The sequence below is a fragment of the Protopterus annectens genome, chromosome 2.part0 (assembly GCF_019279795.1).
Source record: "Protopterus annectens isolate FY-2018-M chromosome 2.part0, PAN1.0, whole genome shotgun sequence".
Lineage (NCBI taxonomy): Eukaryota > Metazoa > Chordata > Ceratodontiformes > Protopteridae > Protopterus > Protopterus annectens.
This window is the reverse complement of record NC_056728.1, coordinates 838,159,933-838,178,503: the sequence shown is the minus strand read 5'-3', so window position 1 is coordinate 838,178,503 and position 18,571 is coordinate 838,159,933. Positions and strand designations below refer to the sequence as shown.

At 39.0% G+C, this 18,571-nt stretch overlaps 1 protein-coding gene across 1 annotated transcript in view; it reads right to left on the bottom strand.

The window, feature by feature from the left end:
- Positions 1–18,571, bottom strand: part of LOC122793251 — a 234,987-nt gene that overhangs the window by 166,331 nt on the left and 50,085 nt on the right. Inside the window, exon 3 of the mRNA XM_044061105.1 lies at positions 11,087–11,131. Within this exon, the coding sequence (XP_043917040.1) occupies positions 11,087–11,131 (45 nt within the window). The remainder of the gene's footprint in view (positions 1–11,086; positions 11,132–18,571) is intronic.

Below are 18,571 nucleotides of genomic sequence, written 5' to 3'. Positions count from 1 at the left end.
CATCGGATGTGGCCTTTTATGGTATAGAGAATTTTAAACCTAAATTTGTTTTCAAAAGGGGTCAAAATTTAAAGAATTTGTTGGAATTTGATGATAGACCTAGTCCCAGAATAAAAGGGATGCTTAAATGTGAAGCATGCCTTATTGTAGACAGATTGAAGTGGGCAATAATTTTGTGATATGGGATTGAAGATATGACACAAAAGGCAGGTTTAACTATAATTCTTGCAGTGTAATTTATTTAGCTAAATGTTAAGCCTGCTCAAGTTTTTATATTGGCAAGATGGATAGAAATTTTAAAGAATGGTTATATGAACATATTTATAGTATAAGGAAAGGAAAGACCGAGAACGCCTTAGCCAACCATGTTACCTTACACCCAGGTAACTTCTTTGTTTTTCAAGTGATTGACCAAGTAGTTAAGGATGTGAGGGGAGTCCCCTTTTCTTTGAAATTGGAGTTGCAAGAATTAACCTAGCAACTTAGATGCAAGGCGTATTTGTTACCTAGGCTTAATAACATCTGTTACTTGGTTAGTGTGTTGAAACTTAAAAGTTTGTTGAGATGAAGAAGCATTTCCAAACACAAATGTGGTCATTACATTTCAGTTTATAGATTTCAATATTGTTTAGGGATGTGTGAAGACTAGTATTTTTTAGTATTTTTTAACTATTGTTTATCTACTTCTCTCATTGTTTTTAATGTCATTTTTACATATACTTATTTGTGACATTGTAGTTTTCATGTTCATAGTAATAGTTTTTTATAAATAGTTGTTTATATCAGGAAGCAACAAAAAAGTTTTTGTTTATGTGAATGTTTTTGTTTTACACTATGATCTGCTTTCTTTGTTGAATCATATGACCTACTTCTCTGATGAATCACATGATCTATTTTCAGAGTAACATGTGACCATTTCTTACACCACATGATTGTTTAGGCAGAGTATTTAATGGTCCATTGTACTTTTGAATTTTGTCTGAAGAAGTTTGGTAACATACCTAACAAAAGCGCTTACTTTATTTGTCATTAAAGTGCTGATTGTTTTTTTTTGTTTCTTTGCCTTTTTTTATTTAAGTAGTTGGTTTTACTTTTTGTGAGTTTAATACCTCTCAGCTGTACTGAATTCCATGGTATTTCACATTTTGGGGGACAAAATATTAGGGTCCCACAAATTTCAGATTGGCCCCTTCAAATCCAGAATTTGTTTTTTTGTTTTATTTACACTTTTATTAACGCTGATGTCATAAGCCTTGCTGGTATATCCTGCAACATTATCATAGTGCCTGAATATTTGAACTGTATCTTACTGAAATTGGTACACCTTGTTTGCTGTAGCATAGACTAGATCCAGGCCTGCTGAATCTAGCTTTGTTTATATGCTTGTTGGTTGTTTGCTTGTTATTTCCCTGGAACGCTAATTCCACCTAATACGCGGCTTCTCAGTGCTTCTGTGGATCACTAGTGATATCTGCATTGCTTACTGTACTTATTTCCTTGTTTCACTTGAAAGAAAGTTACTGTTTGTCGTTTTTGCATTTAGTTACTTGTAACACATTGCACTCAAGTTACCTGGCACTTGCTCACTAAAGCAATTATATAAGTCAGCACTAAAAATTAAAAGCACTACACCCTCACTCCCCACTGGCCCTTGTTTTCAATTATTAAGGAATTCCCAATATTATTCTAGCATGTCCAAAGGTCAGTTATCAATCTCCTCTCCGGTCCAGCTGGTGAATCTGGGAATCTTGAGGCAATGTTATAACTGCCTCATGTACACAGACAACCCTCTCCTCCTCCCACATAACACAAATACTTGCGAGAGATGCAGCTATTTAGCCAAACTGGATGCTGAGCTCTCTCAACTCAGGACTGGCAAGACCAGACAGGAGGAGAAGCCAACTACACACACCACAAAACCAGCCTCACATAATGCTACCACACCACTGAATCAAACACATAAACACACAAAGACATACTCGGAGGCTCCGAGTAAAAATTTACCTAAACAGCAGAGGCCTCCAAAGCAGACACCCAAACAACTGCTACCTCAAGACACCCCACAAGCAACACATAAACCACAAAATCAGTGTGCAAAGCAGTCACAGCCCTTAAGGCCAAATACAACACCAAACATACTTGTCATAGGTGACTCCATAGTGACACACTGACATCCCACTCACCAGGCTGAACAAGGAGAGGGTCACAGTAAGCTGCCTATCGGGCGCTAGAATCCGCCACATAACACAAGCACTCGGGTCACTCCACGGCAAGTACAAATATGACACAGTCATTGTCCATGCTGGTGTGAACGACCTGAGACGTACCTCCCTGGACTACATGAAAAGAGACATAGAGGAGCTCTCTGATTATGTAGCCCAGGCAGGTATGACCCTGACCCTGAGCAGTATCCTTCCTTCACCAAGAATGATTCCACAATATAGAGACAAGATGATCAGCTTTAACAATTGGCTTAATGTCTGGTGTCATTCAAAGGGGATCCAGTGTCTGTCTGCCTGGGATGACATGCTTGACAAGACATGCTGCTTCGCAAGGGACGGCTTGCACCTGTCACCCCTGGGATTCCTGATATTGGCTAAGGCTCTTGCCACCCCCATAGTGCCTTTTTTAGGCAAGGCTCAAATTCTAAACCTACCACCCTAGAAAACAAAAATGGGAAGAAACTGAGGGTAATGTTGCTCAATGCCAGAAGTCTAAATCTCAAAATGCACGCACTCGAGGCCCTTCTCAGTATGGAGAACATCGATGTCTGTGCTGTAACTGAAACCTGGTTCAAGGCTCCTGAGAGCACCCCGGCACTATTAGGTTTTACCTCATATCATGCGTTCCGGCCCCAAAACCCGGACCACACTACAAAAGGAGGGGGTGTATCCATATTCATAAAGGATACCCACACCTCCAGGTTGGTGGCAACACACGAAGCTTCGGAAACCATCCAGGTGCAACTAACCATAGGCAAAACTGCTCTACAAATTGTAGCATGCTACAGGCCACCCTCTCAAACTCAGGAACCCCACACAGCCTTCCTGAAGACACTGGAGGGTATAAATGTATCTCCAAACACCATCATATTGGGTGACTTCAACTACCCGAATATAGACTGGGAACATTACTCAAGCCCTAACTTTCTAGCCCAACGGTTCCTGGAGTTCATAAATTCAAATGCCATGGAACAGCTAGTCACTGTTCCCACGAGAGGAGAAAATATACTAGATCTCATTATCACAAACATGGGGACAAAATGCTCCACACGGAAATATATCCCTCATTGGTGAGATCTGATCATAAACTAATCTCACTGGAAATCCACATCCCGCCCCACCCCAAACAAAAAGACCACAGTGAAGAACTTCTCTAAAGCAAACTTCACATTACTCAAGACTGGTGTGGTATCCTTCAAGGCCCCTGAGCCAGTGGAAACCACAACCCAAGCTGCGGAAGCCCTTACAAATGCCTTCTATGAACACCTCCAGGACTGCATGGATCAGGCAATCCCAAATAAAACCAAGACTCTTTCCACAAAGGGCAAACGTCCAGTCTGGTGGACCCCAGCCATTAACAAACTTTACAATAAGAGGAGAAAGCTATTACATGATAGAACAAAATCCATAAAAGGGAAGTCACCCCTGATCATTATTAGTAAAAAATATGAGCACTCATAAAATCAACTAAGGCCAATTTTGAGAGAAAAATTGCCATGGATTCAAAGGACAATCATAAGGCCTTTTTCAGCTATGTTAGGAACCTGGGTGGAAACTCCCAGATATGCTCAGAATTAGTCCAAAATGATACAAAAATCACTGAACCCACAGACATTGCCAACATACTGGCAGACAGGTTCAGTGCAAACTTCACCCCCCTCTCCCCCCCTAAAGGAGAGATGACTATCCCAGCGGATTGTAGCCTCCCAGACATCTCAAATGCACAGGTGAAAGCTGCTCTCTCTAAAGCTAAAAACACAGCATCAATAGGACCGGATGGTGTCCCCGGCTGTGTGCTACACGAGCTAAATGAGGAATTAAACCCGCACATAAGGCAGCTGTTTAATCTCAGCCTTACCACAGGATACGTGCCCAAGGAGTGGCGTACGGCAACTGTGGTCCCACTCCACAAAGGCGGTGCCTCTACGGACCCTGGTAATTACCGCCTCATAAGCTTAACAAGTCTAGTCTGCAAAGCTATGGAGAGGATCATAATGGCACTCATAAACAAAGATATAGGGGACTTGCAGACATTGGACCCGACCCAGTTTGGCATCGTCAAGGGCAGATCATGCCTTTTGAACTTGGTCGACTTCTTCGAAACAGTCACCAAGGCCATTGATGAGGGAAAGGCAGTCCATACAGCCTACCTTGACCTTGTAAAGGCTTTCGACACAATACCCCACTCGGGTATTGTAGAAAAACTTACCAGCTTAAATGTAAACCCATATGTCACAAGATGGGTTGCAAACTGGCTTAAGGACAGAACCCACAGGGTTAGAGTTGCTGGCACTATGTCAGACTCCAAGCCGGTCACAAGTGGTGTCCCACAGGGCTCGGTCCTTGGCCCTCTATTGTTCGGCATCTACTTCTCAGAAGTACAGGCCAACATGGGAGGACTTTGGCTGACAAAGTTTGCAGACGACTGCAAACTGGGCACCATAGTGGAAAGTGCATCGGACACGGATATCCTTCAGAAGGGACTCACGGAAACAGATAGCTGGTGCCAGAGCCATGGCCTGAAGTTAAACGCCAAAAAATGTATAGTCATACCCTTCGGGAAAAACAAGGTAACCCCAAGCTACCATATAGGTGGCAATCCACTAAGCACAGAAGAGGTTATCAGGGACCTGGGGACCCAGGTTGACAGTGGCCTTTCTTTTGACACTCACATTGCTAAAGTGGTTAGAAAGACCTTCTACATTGCCCACCTGATCATGAAGGGATTCACATCCAGATCTAGTGAGGTCATTGTTCCTCTGTACTCTTCACTTATCAGACCAATGATCGAGTACAATGCCCCATTCGGGATGTATCTCACCCGACATCTGCAGCAATTGGAGAGAGCCCAAAAGTTCCTCACCAAAAGGATAACGGGACTCCAAAATCTGTCATATGCTGCCAGATTGAAGAAACTCCAGCTTTATTCAGTTGCATACCGTCTGCTCAAAGGTGACATGTGCCTGACATACAGGGCCATGTCCAACCCGGAATTAATGAACATGCTCCACCTCAAAAAATCCAAATCCACCAAAACCACGAGAGCAAGCGACTTAAACCTTAGCACGGATATAAATGGGACGTGCTGGAGGGATAGATTTATCACACAGAGACTCCCTATGCTGTGGAATAAAATCCCGGTCCATGTGAGGCAGAGCACCTCGCTGGCTCTGTTCAAGAGAAATCTTGACCTGTGGATGGGAGATCGTAGGTTTACCCCGGGAATCATCTCTGTGCCACTGCTGGACAGAGGCACAACAAACTAATGGGTACAGTATTTTTTCATATAGGTAGGTGTACTAGTGTAGCTGTTTTGGCAGTTGCAGTTATGGTCATGCTGGGCTGTGTTACAAAGTCTTGTGGCTGAATTATGTTTTTATTAATGGGTACAGTATTTTTTCATATAAGGGGTGGCGTAAGCCACAAAACTTTGGGCTAGGCTTATAAATGCCTTAGGGCAGATGGCCTAGTATAAACCTATGAACCTATGAACCTATTATGGTACTTGTTCCAGCAGGACTTTGTATTGGTATTTCTGGCCCAACAAATTCTATAGCAGGAAGAGACTTGAAGGCTGATCTTTAGACCTGTGTTTGGATAGCTTTAATGTGATGGTCGGGTCGGTACACTTGGTTTGCTATCTCATTTTTGTAAGTTAAATCATACTGCAAATTTTAGAGAATGAAAATAATCGTTTAACATGTGTGCACATCTGGGACTGGACCTGGGTTTGTTTTTCTCTTTAACCCATAGCTCCTGTCCCTGTCAGCCTGTGCTTACTGGTTACGTACCAACAACATGGGGTTCGGTGCAGTTTAAAAGAAGTTTACTTATCCCGTGATTTGGTTATATAGGCTTCCCAGCTCCCCGTGGAGGGTGTACTGAGGCTGTGTGTGTGTGTGTGTGTGTGTGTGTGTGTGTGTGTGTGTGTGTGTGTGTGTGTGTGTGAGAGAGAGAAAGAGAGAAAGAGCTTTGCTGTTGAGTGAAACAGGCCAGTTCTTCAGAGCTTGGGATGTAGATAACACATGTTCTGACTTTCACTGGGCAGATGCTGCAGTTATGCTACAATGACAAAAGCCGTCCCGTTGCTATGTAAAACTTGGGGAGCTAGAGTGATGCCACATCTATTGCTAGAAAATTCCATTTTCTATATAGGGGAAAACTGAAGAAAAATAGTAATTAATTCATGAGATTTTAAAATGTATATGTTATGTGTATTTTCATTTGTAAAGTCCAAAGTATTTTACACACCTATTCATCTGTAAGTTTGTTAGCTTATTTTATGGCATTTATATATTATTATTATTGTGTTTCTATGCTCATTTATAAAATAGCTGAACATTTGTTGAGCTCTATAAAGAAGTGGTTGTGGCAACTCAAATTACAGAAGTTTTTGAGGAAGTTGGATTGAGTGTGTGGATTTGGAGGATTGTTGTAACAATTCAGAAACTTTGTAATATCTGTCACTACCACACCTCTGAGCATTAAAATTGTGCCATGGGGGTGAAGACTTAAAATCCTGACTATTTTTCATAATTGAACTATAGTTGAGAAGTATGAGAGGGAGGATGAAGTCTGATCGGTTGAACCCAGACATAAATATGTCGTATACAAAGAGGTTATGTAAAGAATTTCTTTTGTAGGCTGGCAGGCTGTGTACCAGTGGTTACCTAGTGATAGTTGCTGATAGTTTTAGAAATGTCAGAATACATCATCATTGTAGGGAAATGTGATAAAAATTCAAGTTAAGTTGCTAGAGTGTTTGATTAACAGTCTCTGAAGAGAAAATTGAAGAACTGACCTATGAATAGAGTTAGGAATGAAACAAAGGATTGTCTCTAGATGTAGCTATTACTGTGTGTGTGTATGTGTGTGTGTGTGGGGGGGGGGCGTGTGTGTGTGTAGGTGAATGTGCCATACCCTCAACAGTCCAAATGTTCACAGAATGTCCATAGAGGAACCCCCCCCCCCACAGATTTTTGCCTCATATTGTTGGTCTGGGAAAGCACTGGCAAGTCACTGAGGACAAAAGTCAATATATAATTTCAGTTTCAGACTTCTTACCCTTCAGAAATTTCATGCTAATACAAAACCTGTTATTATGTCAATTTTCTAAGTTTATAAGAGCAATATTTAATCATTGTCCCTATTTGTGGGCCTCTGTCCCCTCGTTATTTATGGTTTTGTCCAAATTTTTTGCTCTAAGAAGTTGAGTGGTAAATTAGTGACTTCACTTTACATGCTGGTATCCCACAATTCCATTGGAGTGGGCAGGGTTACATGATTTTGTATGTAAATTTTATGTTAATCAGTATCCTAATGTTTGGCCAGTTGTACCTACTTTTCATGGTCCTTTGTCCAGATTTTTTATGTTTCCAGGTTAATAGGTATGAACATTGCATGTGTTTTTAATTATTTTATTTCATTTGCATTTGTTAACTGGTATAGGGCTGTGATCCACATGGACCTTTTTTATGCTCAGTCTAGAAGTACTGACTAAGTGACTTGTTCAGAATCACAGAGTTCAACAAATGGAGGCTATGAGGATCAAACGCTTGACTACTGGAAACAGCTTTTTAATGGCAGATCCACAAAAATGTATAGCTATACCTGATAATGTGGACACACTTCTTGCAGAAAAGGTAGAGTAAGCAGCATGGCATGTTTCATTAACATCAGCCCCTGCAATGGCGCTACTCTTATGCATCTGATTGCTGGAACTTCATAGCCAGTACCCTGCCATACTTTTTAATAGAAATCCAGGCAGATCAGGCTTGTGTATATTACAGTGTATTCAGAATGAGGACAGAAAGTACTGATATTGATGATCTCATCCATGTCTCCCATACATTCTACTAGGAGATGTACCTATGGAAGCCATGAATTAAGACCAAGATCCCACATGTTACCGAAAGGATAATGGCACCATGATGTTAAGTGCAGGCAGGCAACAAGAGAATGAGCAAAATGCAGTCTTTATTAGGTAGCCTAAAGACAGATGGGGTAGAGTAGGAAACTAATCTACTGCTGTGTCCATTGCATTCAATGCCATGACCCATTTTTAAAAAAAGTGTGCACTTACACATAACTAACTGACCTCATGGAAGTATCAGGGTAGAGTAACGTGTGAATTTCTAAGCTTGGTGCCACTGCACTGCAGCTAGCTATTTGGTATCACACCAAAGCAGATCTGTGATGACTTAAAACACACTGAGCTAGAGGACATGTTATAGTCGTGAAGACAGGAGCATAGCGGGAATGGTATCGCTTATGGATTGAGTTGACCATAGAATGGCTAGAAGCCATACTAGTATCCCCACTCTGTACTGAAACCTCAACATGTGATTGCCCTTAGATTCGGACAGTAAATATGCTGCATGTAAGTGCCATGATACCTGTGTAAAAGTGACCTTTAGGTCTTTGCAGTTATGCAATTTACAGAGTCCCATATATGTTGCGATACTAGATTTTTGCAGTTATGCAGTTCACAGACTTCCACATATGTTGTGATACTAGGCATTTGCAGTTATGCCGTTCACAGAGTCCCACATATGTTGTGAGGTGTACTCTGTGTAGGTAGGAGTGCTGTTTGCACCCCAGGCTTCTGGTCCACCACCATCACTGGTATGAAGATTGAGAGTCTGTGCCGGGGTGCAGAAAACTACATTGTCAAGATGGATTCCTAATGTATAGCTAATTTTTACATTTATTTTATTTATTTGTTAACAAGCTAAGCAAACATATATCCCTAACTTTTAGTGCCCCTGCATTTAGGTGATTTATACCTTCATCCCCTTCCACCTATGGTAAAATGAGTTTGATGGTATATACGTCCATGTGACACACTCTTATTAAGTGAAGGCACTGCTTAACAACTTGCAACTACTCTTATATTCCACTTAAATGGTTATGTTTGCCATTGCAAAGATATAGTTAATAAATATATCTGACTCTACACATTCCTGTGACATCTCTAATATAACAGTAGAGCACAAAGAGATATCCAATGTGAATTAGGTGCAACAGCAGTACAATCAAGCTTACACACACACACACACACACACACACACACACACACACACACACACACACACACACTCATAAAAAGCATGTGTTATTATCTCTGTCAGTGGTGCTTCTACCAGCTTTTGATCTAGTAGATGTCATCTTCTGATGCATTAATTGCCAGGAAGAGATCAACCTGCAAAGTGATGATGTCACATTTTGTTATGTCCTTTGGCTGTATCTGACATAGCATGACTTGTTCTGTATTTTTTCTAAAGCAATTGCTGTGCCTAGGTTGTCATGACAACTGCGAACCACCAGACACAGCAAGTATAATGTAATCATTTGGGCTCAGTATTTCTAAGATCAGCATTGTTTAAGAAGATTATACAAGTAATCTCCATGGTATCCCTTAAGTCTCAAACAACTCACTATACAGGTATAGTGGGTCCAAAACAAAACAGTGTAAGAAACTTCTGTGTGTGGAAGTTTTTCAATTCCTGTATGTCTAGTTAATCACTATATATTAAAAAGCAGAAAAAAACAGAAAATGGTAGTAGAAGTAGAAAACTTAAAAAAATCCTAAATAAAAAATTAAAAACTTATTTTGAAATACTATTAATATTATACAGAATTATTAACTCTATTAAGTATTCAGAAGTAATCCATGCAGGCTAGAAAGTCTTTTTCCAGTTGAAAATTCTTTATTAAGGACACAGACAAGTGATCCAAATAAAACAAAAAGATAAACAGAATGATAGGTTCATCCCAAACTTTCTGACTAATATACCTGTTGCTGTCTATGGGAGTGGTTTATTTAGTTGTAAAACAAAGTGTAATGGTATACATGTTAATAAATTCATATCCCTTCCCCATCCTTATCAGTGTGATATTTGAACTGGTACTGCCCTACTTAATAAATGTCCTAATAATTTAAACCTTATGCACTTTAAATAAAATTAATAAAATTAATAACAATGTGGTACGTCTTATTAAACAGATTTTTATTAAACGAAGTCTGTGAATTTATCAACTACATTATAATACATGGTTGGAAATATTTAAACATTAGACCATTTAGCAATCAAAAAAATTATATTTTGGCATCCAGAAAAAATACATTGTCCAAAACATGATCTGTTTCCATAAATTATAGTTAACAAAGATTGCTTTCATCCACTTAGACTTCTTCAGGTCTGTGTACAAGAACCCTAAAAATATACATCTGCAAAAAATCTTACTAAAACTAACCAATATGCATATTAAAAACAGTAAACCAAAATTAAAACAAGAATACAACCTTGTATGTATATTTCATAAGTAAGTTAAACCAGTAGAATGGATTACATTGGGTATATGCAGACATGTTAGTTGGCAAGAAAATAAATGGGAATCCCAGGCATGGTATAACTACATATAAGTCCTTATGTTAGAGTGCACCATGGGAACTTAGATAGAACCTGATGTGGGATTCCATTAATGCTGCTAAGACACCTTACTGAACAACTAGCATTGCAGAAGAGGAAATGTATTAATCTCATAGCACATCACTGTATTCACTTGGAAAGGAAATGATAGAGATGGAAACTTTTGAAGGTGTACATGTCAAAATGACTTTCCCTGGAGATCTGGAAGAAATTGCACTGCAGGCATAGGACAACTAACTTTTGGGGATTATAGTGGGATTTAGCACCACTCCAAGACAATGCTTTTCAGTTGAAACAAGCAATGAGATATGCAGAAATGTTTTGCTCTGTTCTGCACACTTGTATATTCCCTCGTACACTAATTGTTTTTTTTTTTAGAAAATAGTGAATGATGTGAAAACCTCCCTAACTTTACTTTTAAAGGTCACTTACCTCACGGCTCTCACTTCCAAAGCCAGCTTTACGTCGCTGTCGTACCTACAATAATAAAAAATAATAGGTCAGTATGGAAACTATATATTGAAGAGGAAGTGAAAATGTATTTTACTTACTGCTCAAACGTAAAGGTTTTTTTCTGGGAAAGAATAATGATCAAAGCAGCACATCATTTAAAAAAAGCATATTGTAATGGTGCTTTATTCATAAAATATTTTTAAAATCAGATTTTAAATAGTAATTATTCTCAGGGTTTATATCCCTTTATAGTCAAGACTTTTAAGGTGGAGAACCTTTACAATGCTGGTTGTTAATTCTCTTTGACTTCAACCTGGTTAATAAATTAATACACAAGTGCATCATTTTTGTTTTGTGTTTGCATGTATATTATTGTCCCATTGTAGGAAACACTGCTCAGAATCACACAGCAGACAAATGGCGGCTGAATAAATCAAACCCTGGGCTAAAAGAAGCAGCTTGTTAATTACTTACAACCTCAATCCTCTGCACTACCTGTCTAATAAGGCTTTATAAAACCATTTAAAGTGTATTGTAATTGCAGCAAAACATATAGCAGAAAATATTTTGACTAAAAGGAATGGATGCTGAATACATTAACAATGAGACTTACTTATGCAAAGAAGGTTTATTTAAGCTAGTAGATAGCCATGGAATTTTAAAAATGTAAAGAGATACAGTGCAATATAATTTTACTAAACAGTCACAAAGTATGCTTTAAGAAATAAGTGGCATCGTGGGAAATGAGAGTGCCAAATCATGGAGACAGATGATATTACATAATATGCACTTCAGCCTAAATATCTTTACAGATACTGTAGTATATAGGATATAACTTATTTTAATTGCTTAAGTAAATGGCAATAATGTGCCAATAAATTGTCCTTCACTTTGCCTTGCTCTGTTGTAAATTTGTCTATCCAATGTCTTCAGCACTATTGACTAAGACAGTTAATATAAGGTTAAGCTAATTAAGGATTTAGTCTTAGGCACTCTCAGGTGAATATAATGTATGCGAAATAATAAATATATATTGTTTGAGATTAAATACAGAATGTGAATTGCTTAGACTTGGTAAGGGTTAAAAAAATGCATTTTAGGTCATATAATACTATTTTGAGTTAGTCTAAAATGGTATAGAACAGTATTTCAAAAACCTGTAGAAAGAATGTACCAGGTAGAATTCAGAAACAATCTGACTAGTAAGAAGGCATATAAGCATTGTTCATGGACACATGCAGAGAATTAATGATTCAAACAAAAGGGCTGAGAGGGTAGATCTGCACAGTAGGCAGTGAATGGAAAGTGGAAGGTAATATATGGAAATTAGTAATTAAACACAGGTAAATAAAATAATGTGGGGGTCTGGAGTTCTCTACATGTACGTGCAAGTATAAATTGGTGCACTACACAGAAAAACTATTGGTTTGTAAGGTACAAATGTTTGTCAAAGAAGCAAGAATAGTTTGAACCATGTACATATACATATAATGCTGGCAATACAGTGACATTTCAGGAACAGATGAGTATTATGGCAACATGTGAAATGATGACTATGTCAAGTCAAGAGTTGTCTGACCGGCAGATCTTAAATCTTCAATTGTGATCTACTCTATAACATCTGCAGCATATATTAACCACATCTAACATCCCAAGCAGTGTCTGTAATCTTAGACACAAAGGTATGTGCTGTCTTAACTGTTCAGGCCACAGCAACTTTCCTACAACCAACAAGCAGTACAAATTGTGCCACAGAGTCTTCCACTTTGGGTATCATGGATACGTTAATAGATAATTTAGCATTTGACGTCACCCTCCTTCCTTCATTCAAAGGTGCCATGGACTGCGTGAATACTGCAGTTAAAGCATCATCTGTTGCCAGTCAATATGTTTATGTTAATAGGAAAGGCAACCATTCCAGAGAATGATAACAAAGTGCAGTATTTTGACAGTGTACATACATGTTGTTAACATTTACCTATCACATGTTCGACACAACATTGTTCGAATGCACAGATGTCTGAACCAAATGATCGGAAATCTGATCACCGAACAGTGTAAATGTCAAACTGAGCATTTTAGTGCAGTCGAATTTTGAAAATGTTGACTGCACTGAAATTCTCCTACCTACTCGACAGTCTACAACAGGTTTTTGCAGGGGGGCAAACCCCCCTGCACCCACCATGTGGGGGACTGCGCCCCCACACCCTCCTACATATATATACAAACTCTGAGATTGCACTACAGTGAGGGTGAGGGTACATTTCCGCAGTCCCACTATAGTGCGATCTGCACTGCAAAGTTGGAGCTGACGACAATGGCCATTCACTCATGTCAGCTTTGGCATTGTAGTGATTGCCCTACCGGTTCTGCCAAGCGGTTTTTGCACATAGTTCATTTGTCTAAAAGACGAATGAACATGTGATAGTAAACCGTTAACATCTGACATATGTCACTTCCACAGGTACCCTGTATGGCATGAAATATAGGAAGCACCATTTCAAGCAATGCATAAATCTGTCCAGGTGTGACTGAGGTGTAGCTAATTCCACTACCGCCTCCAAAAAAAGTTTTGCATTGTGAATGATGCAGGATGAAGGAGGAATGTTCCTGGTTTCAGGCTTGATTGACCCCTGCTCATGATGTTCCCATTTTTGGAAGTATGATCCCCTTTTCAGGTTTGAGTTACCCCTTCACACAATATATGGACTCTCCCTTGTCACGTGGGAGTTTTGAAGCTGTCTAGTACACAGAAACCTACATGATCAACATACTAGTGACATCAATAATTTAGAAAAAGAGCACACACAGCTTAAATCTTCCCCTTTCAGAAACAAAGATTGATATGACCTTGTGTGGCAGAATTTTGCAATTCAATTAAAATCTAGATATTGCACTGCCTCTTTGAAAATGTGCTCACTTTTTTCCATAATTTTTATCATTCTGTTTTTAAATGCATCTCTGAATAATATCTTATATTCCTAAAGGAAGTGGGAAAATGTATGCACTATTTAGTATTTCAATTTTATGCTAATTAGATGTCTAGATGTTTGGCTACATGTACCTACTTTTCAGAGGCCTCTGTTCCTGTTTTCAATGATTGCAGGTTGAGAAGGATGTTGACAGCAGTTGATCATGAGAATAACAGCTGAGATGGACAACCCTCAGCATGGGTGCAGATCTCAGTGTGAGTCAGAACATCAAACTGGCAGCATCTAGTATAGGCCTGTGTATTTTGATAGCATACAAATACCAGAGTCTCACGGAATAAAGTGATGCATGCAGTACTGAAGATACCATGCAGGAATGGCATGGTGTGTTGTTTGTTTGCACTGCGTATCAAACATTACAAGACAGCAACACAAACAAAAACATGTACATGGGGCAGCCATTATCATTTGCACAAATGAAAGGCAGTGATAGAGAACACACACACTGAATGACATAAACATTTGGATAGATGACACTTCCCCGCAGATATCGGGGGCATCCATGGGCATTTTCATAGGATGCTACATGGGTTGTTACATAGGATGTGTTACACAATGTGCCACAGGGCTTTCCATGGAGTGTTCCCTATTATGTTCTATGTGGTGGTCTGATGTAAGGGCTCACAAAGCTAAATTACCTCACTGACCAGAAGATCTCCAGCTCAAGTTTCTATAGTTTGACCAGGGCTGATGATAGTCATCTAGACATCACAGTGAGTGATATCCTTTTTGAGAGTGGGAGATGGTTGTGATGAGCGATGCAGAGCCATGGAATGACAGTGCCCCATGCCTAGGCCACAGATGTTACTGGTGCTTTGACCAGTTTCTACAGATGCATGTGCCACACCTGTCAGCCTCTGCCATTTCTTGCAGATGTTCTGTTGTGTAACACTGTTCTAAGGGATACTGAGTTTTGCCATAACAGGAACCAAAAACATATGGACTCATGGTGAAGCTTCTCGGCCCCTTTATGTGTGTTGTTAGTCATGAGATCATCTCCTGGATGGCAAACATTATAGCAAACTGGGCATGGATGACCTACTACTCTACCTGCTTGTATACCTCCTAAGACCCCAGTATTTCTAAAATGTATTATTATTTACATCAATGAGCATCAGTGATGGCTTTTACATGAGCTCTAAAGAGGGCTGCAAGTCCTAATTGCGCTTCTCTTAGTATTCTCTGACACAATAAAGATGGATTTATTGCACATCCACAAGTCAAATGGCATCAGAAATACTTGGTCAAGTGATATAAACCTCTTCTACATAATCAACAGAACTGTTTGTTGGGACGAGTATATCTCACAGAGGATACTACTGTTCTGGAACAGACGTCCCATTTACATAAAATAAAGTTCACCCCTGTGTCCATATGTGACTTGAAAATATAGCTTGGAGACAGAAAGTTTACCCCAACACTGCCCTTTCTACAACTAATGGGCAGAGGCACCTCCCAAATGCTGTATCCCTTGTAATGGGTCCCCTCAAATTATCTATGGGATGACTCCAGTTATTCTCATTAGGCAATAAATTATAATTATCAACCATGGGCTGGGTAAGGCCAATCTAACATGAAATGGGCTAGGTTAATTCAAGCACTACAAAGTAAACTGGCTAGGCTTAAAATGACCTACAAGGGCAGCTAGTACTTACCTGAAGTCTAGGAACCTATGAGAATCATTCAGATCAGACCTGGATAGTAACATGGGGTAATAGTTGAATGGGAGGTATGCACAGATTTGATGAGGTGCTGGTATCTGGTTGTGCATGTGTCTGTACTGGGCAACCATGGTTCTGGGGTGCAGCCACTGCATATATATCCACTGCAAAGGAGTCTGCTTTCACAGATATCTGGGTTTCTGCCACCACTTTTACAGTCTCAGCGTTCTCACACATTCTGCATTTGTGCAGCCATGAGCAATGTGTCTCCACACGCAGCAGCTGATGACAACACACATATAGCATCATCAGACATGAGAGTAGTGCCCATATCACCTATATGCCCAGAGTCCTATTACCTGAATTCATGTCATAACAACAGACAGAGAGCATCATCAGACATGTCCACTGAAGCAAATAACTTATGATGCTATTTTCAAACCTGTGTATAATTATGTAAAATATTTTGGTCTGTATAGTTTCCCTTTTATAATCTATGTGCAACTATGCATGCAGCTTATTGTGCTTATCTAAGGTTTATACTGTCAGAATCTATTACATTTTTCTTTTTCTTTTTGGAGCTTTTCTCCCCAGGCCTCCACTAAAAACGGGCTAATAGCCCAGTTGGATCTTCCCAGTAAACAAATGTGAAATAAATAAATAAATGTGAGTATTGCCCACATCAGCTATATGCCCAGAGTCCTGTCACCTGAATTCTTGTCATAACAACAGACAGGCAGCATTTTCAGACAAGAGAGTAGTGCCCATATCGGCTATATGCCCTGAGTCCAGTCACTTGAATTCATATCACCAACATGAACAGTAACTAGTAAGCTGCCAGCTCAGGTAATGCTTTGATAAAGTTTCAAGATCTGTAAGACCAAAAAGTTTGTGAACTATATTATTATGTCTGCCTGTCTGGGCCAAATATTTGCCCAGCCTGTACTCCTAAGAAGCTAGAAAAAAAATGGGTACAAAACTGAAAATAAAGCAGGTATAGCTATGCTTAGTATTGTTTTTTTAACATTGTTGGTGTGATATTGATGTGACTAATAATTCTGGGAAATCTGGGACCTCATACAGCCCTTAGTGGCAGCACTGGTTTGGTTTTTACAAGGCGCATCTGTACATACCATAATATTTTTGCAGTGATACCCAAAGGCTGTGCAGGGGGCCAGAATTTTTTAATTAAATCTCTAGGCTTCATTTTCAGTCATTCAGTTTCACTGTTCCTGGATTCACACTGATGAGTCACAGAATATTACATGGTTACCTTTTATGATTGTATAATTATGATCCACTTTCCTCTGCAGCACATGCAGACTGAGCTGGAGAAAGAAAAGACATATAGCAGTTTAGTGGTAAGAAGCTCTCTGGTCATCACCGTTCATAATGTGCTGCTAACATTAACTGTGGCACTAAACTATGATTAGCATTATTTCACTGTGCCATTTCAAAACAGGAGTAATGTGCCCTATAGGAAGAGGAGGACCTCACAGGATGATTGGCCAACAGTCACAGTGCCTACCTAAATTTAGCTCACCCACAGTTTTTTCTTTTTGCAGTAACAAAAGTATAAACCTGAAAACACAGTAGAAGGCACTAAGGATTTGACCTGCTTGGCTTAATAAAGTCTCTTTATTTTTTATTAAATCCTTAGCTCTGCTGTGTAATAATGCCAGCTAAGTGGATCCTTTTTGGGTTCAGTTTGTTGAAGAGAGCATGCACAGGGTACTCAGTGCAATTTCAATGCATGACGTCCATCCCACAGCAAGAAAAATACTGTCTTACATCATTAATGCCATGAAGGTGATGTAGAATCTGAAAATACTTTTTGGAGCTGATAGATTTGCACCTCTCTGAGTGTAATTAGGTTATTTTAAGTGTTTTACATATGGTCTACATATCAATGCCTTTTATTGTCAAAATACTTGTTTTCAGATACAGGTTACAACAATAAATTCAGGTGTGATCTGCTATCCTACATGAAGAACAGTCCACCAAACTTGGTGCATGGCAACTTTATTTAATAACTTATGCACAAACACATTTAAATTAAACAAGTCATTAACAGACAATGGCATTTAAGAAACCTTTCCATCTAAATATGTTAATATTTTATGGGCTTCTTTGAGAAGTGTCTTTTTATGACAGTTCAAGAAATTTTTGGCACAACCACGTAGATATGTAGAAATGCTGCAAGGATTTTCTGCCTTTCATGGAATGGGAGTACTAGCCATTTAAAGAAATTTATGAAATGTCTGAACACCAATGATCATGGTAATGGTATCAAATTTACTTGTACATATTATCTTTTTATAGTAAACATTTTAGATATTACTGTTACTAAATTAGTGGATTGGTCGATAGAAAGCTATATGTATAAACCTTTTATTTATGACAAATTGATTGTCATCATAAAGTAGTTGACATTCAACACATGTTGTAACATGCAGTACTTCTAATACATTAGAACAAATAGGATTTGTAGCAGTCCCACTGATTTTACATCTAAGACCCGTTCTTTGAGTAACAAGCTTTTGTCAACATGTTACAATAGACTCATTGATTCTGAAATTACTGAGACACAAGAATAAATCCAGGTGTGATCTGCCATCCTATAGGAAAAACAGTCCTTCAAACCTGGCACACAGCAAGTTCAATTAATAACTTATGCAAAAATAAATTTAAATTAAACCAGTCATTAATAGACACTGGCGTTTAATTCAAGTTTACAGATTTTTCAGTAATACAGTTTCTGATATTTGCAAACATGGTTTCTGTTTCAGAAAAAAAAAACTTTAGGTTAAAAT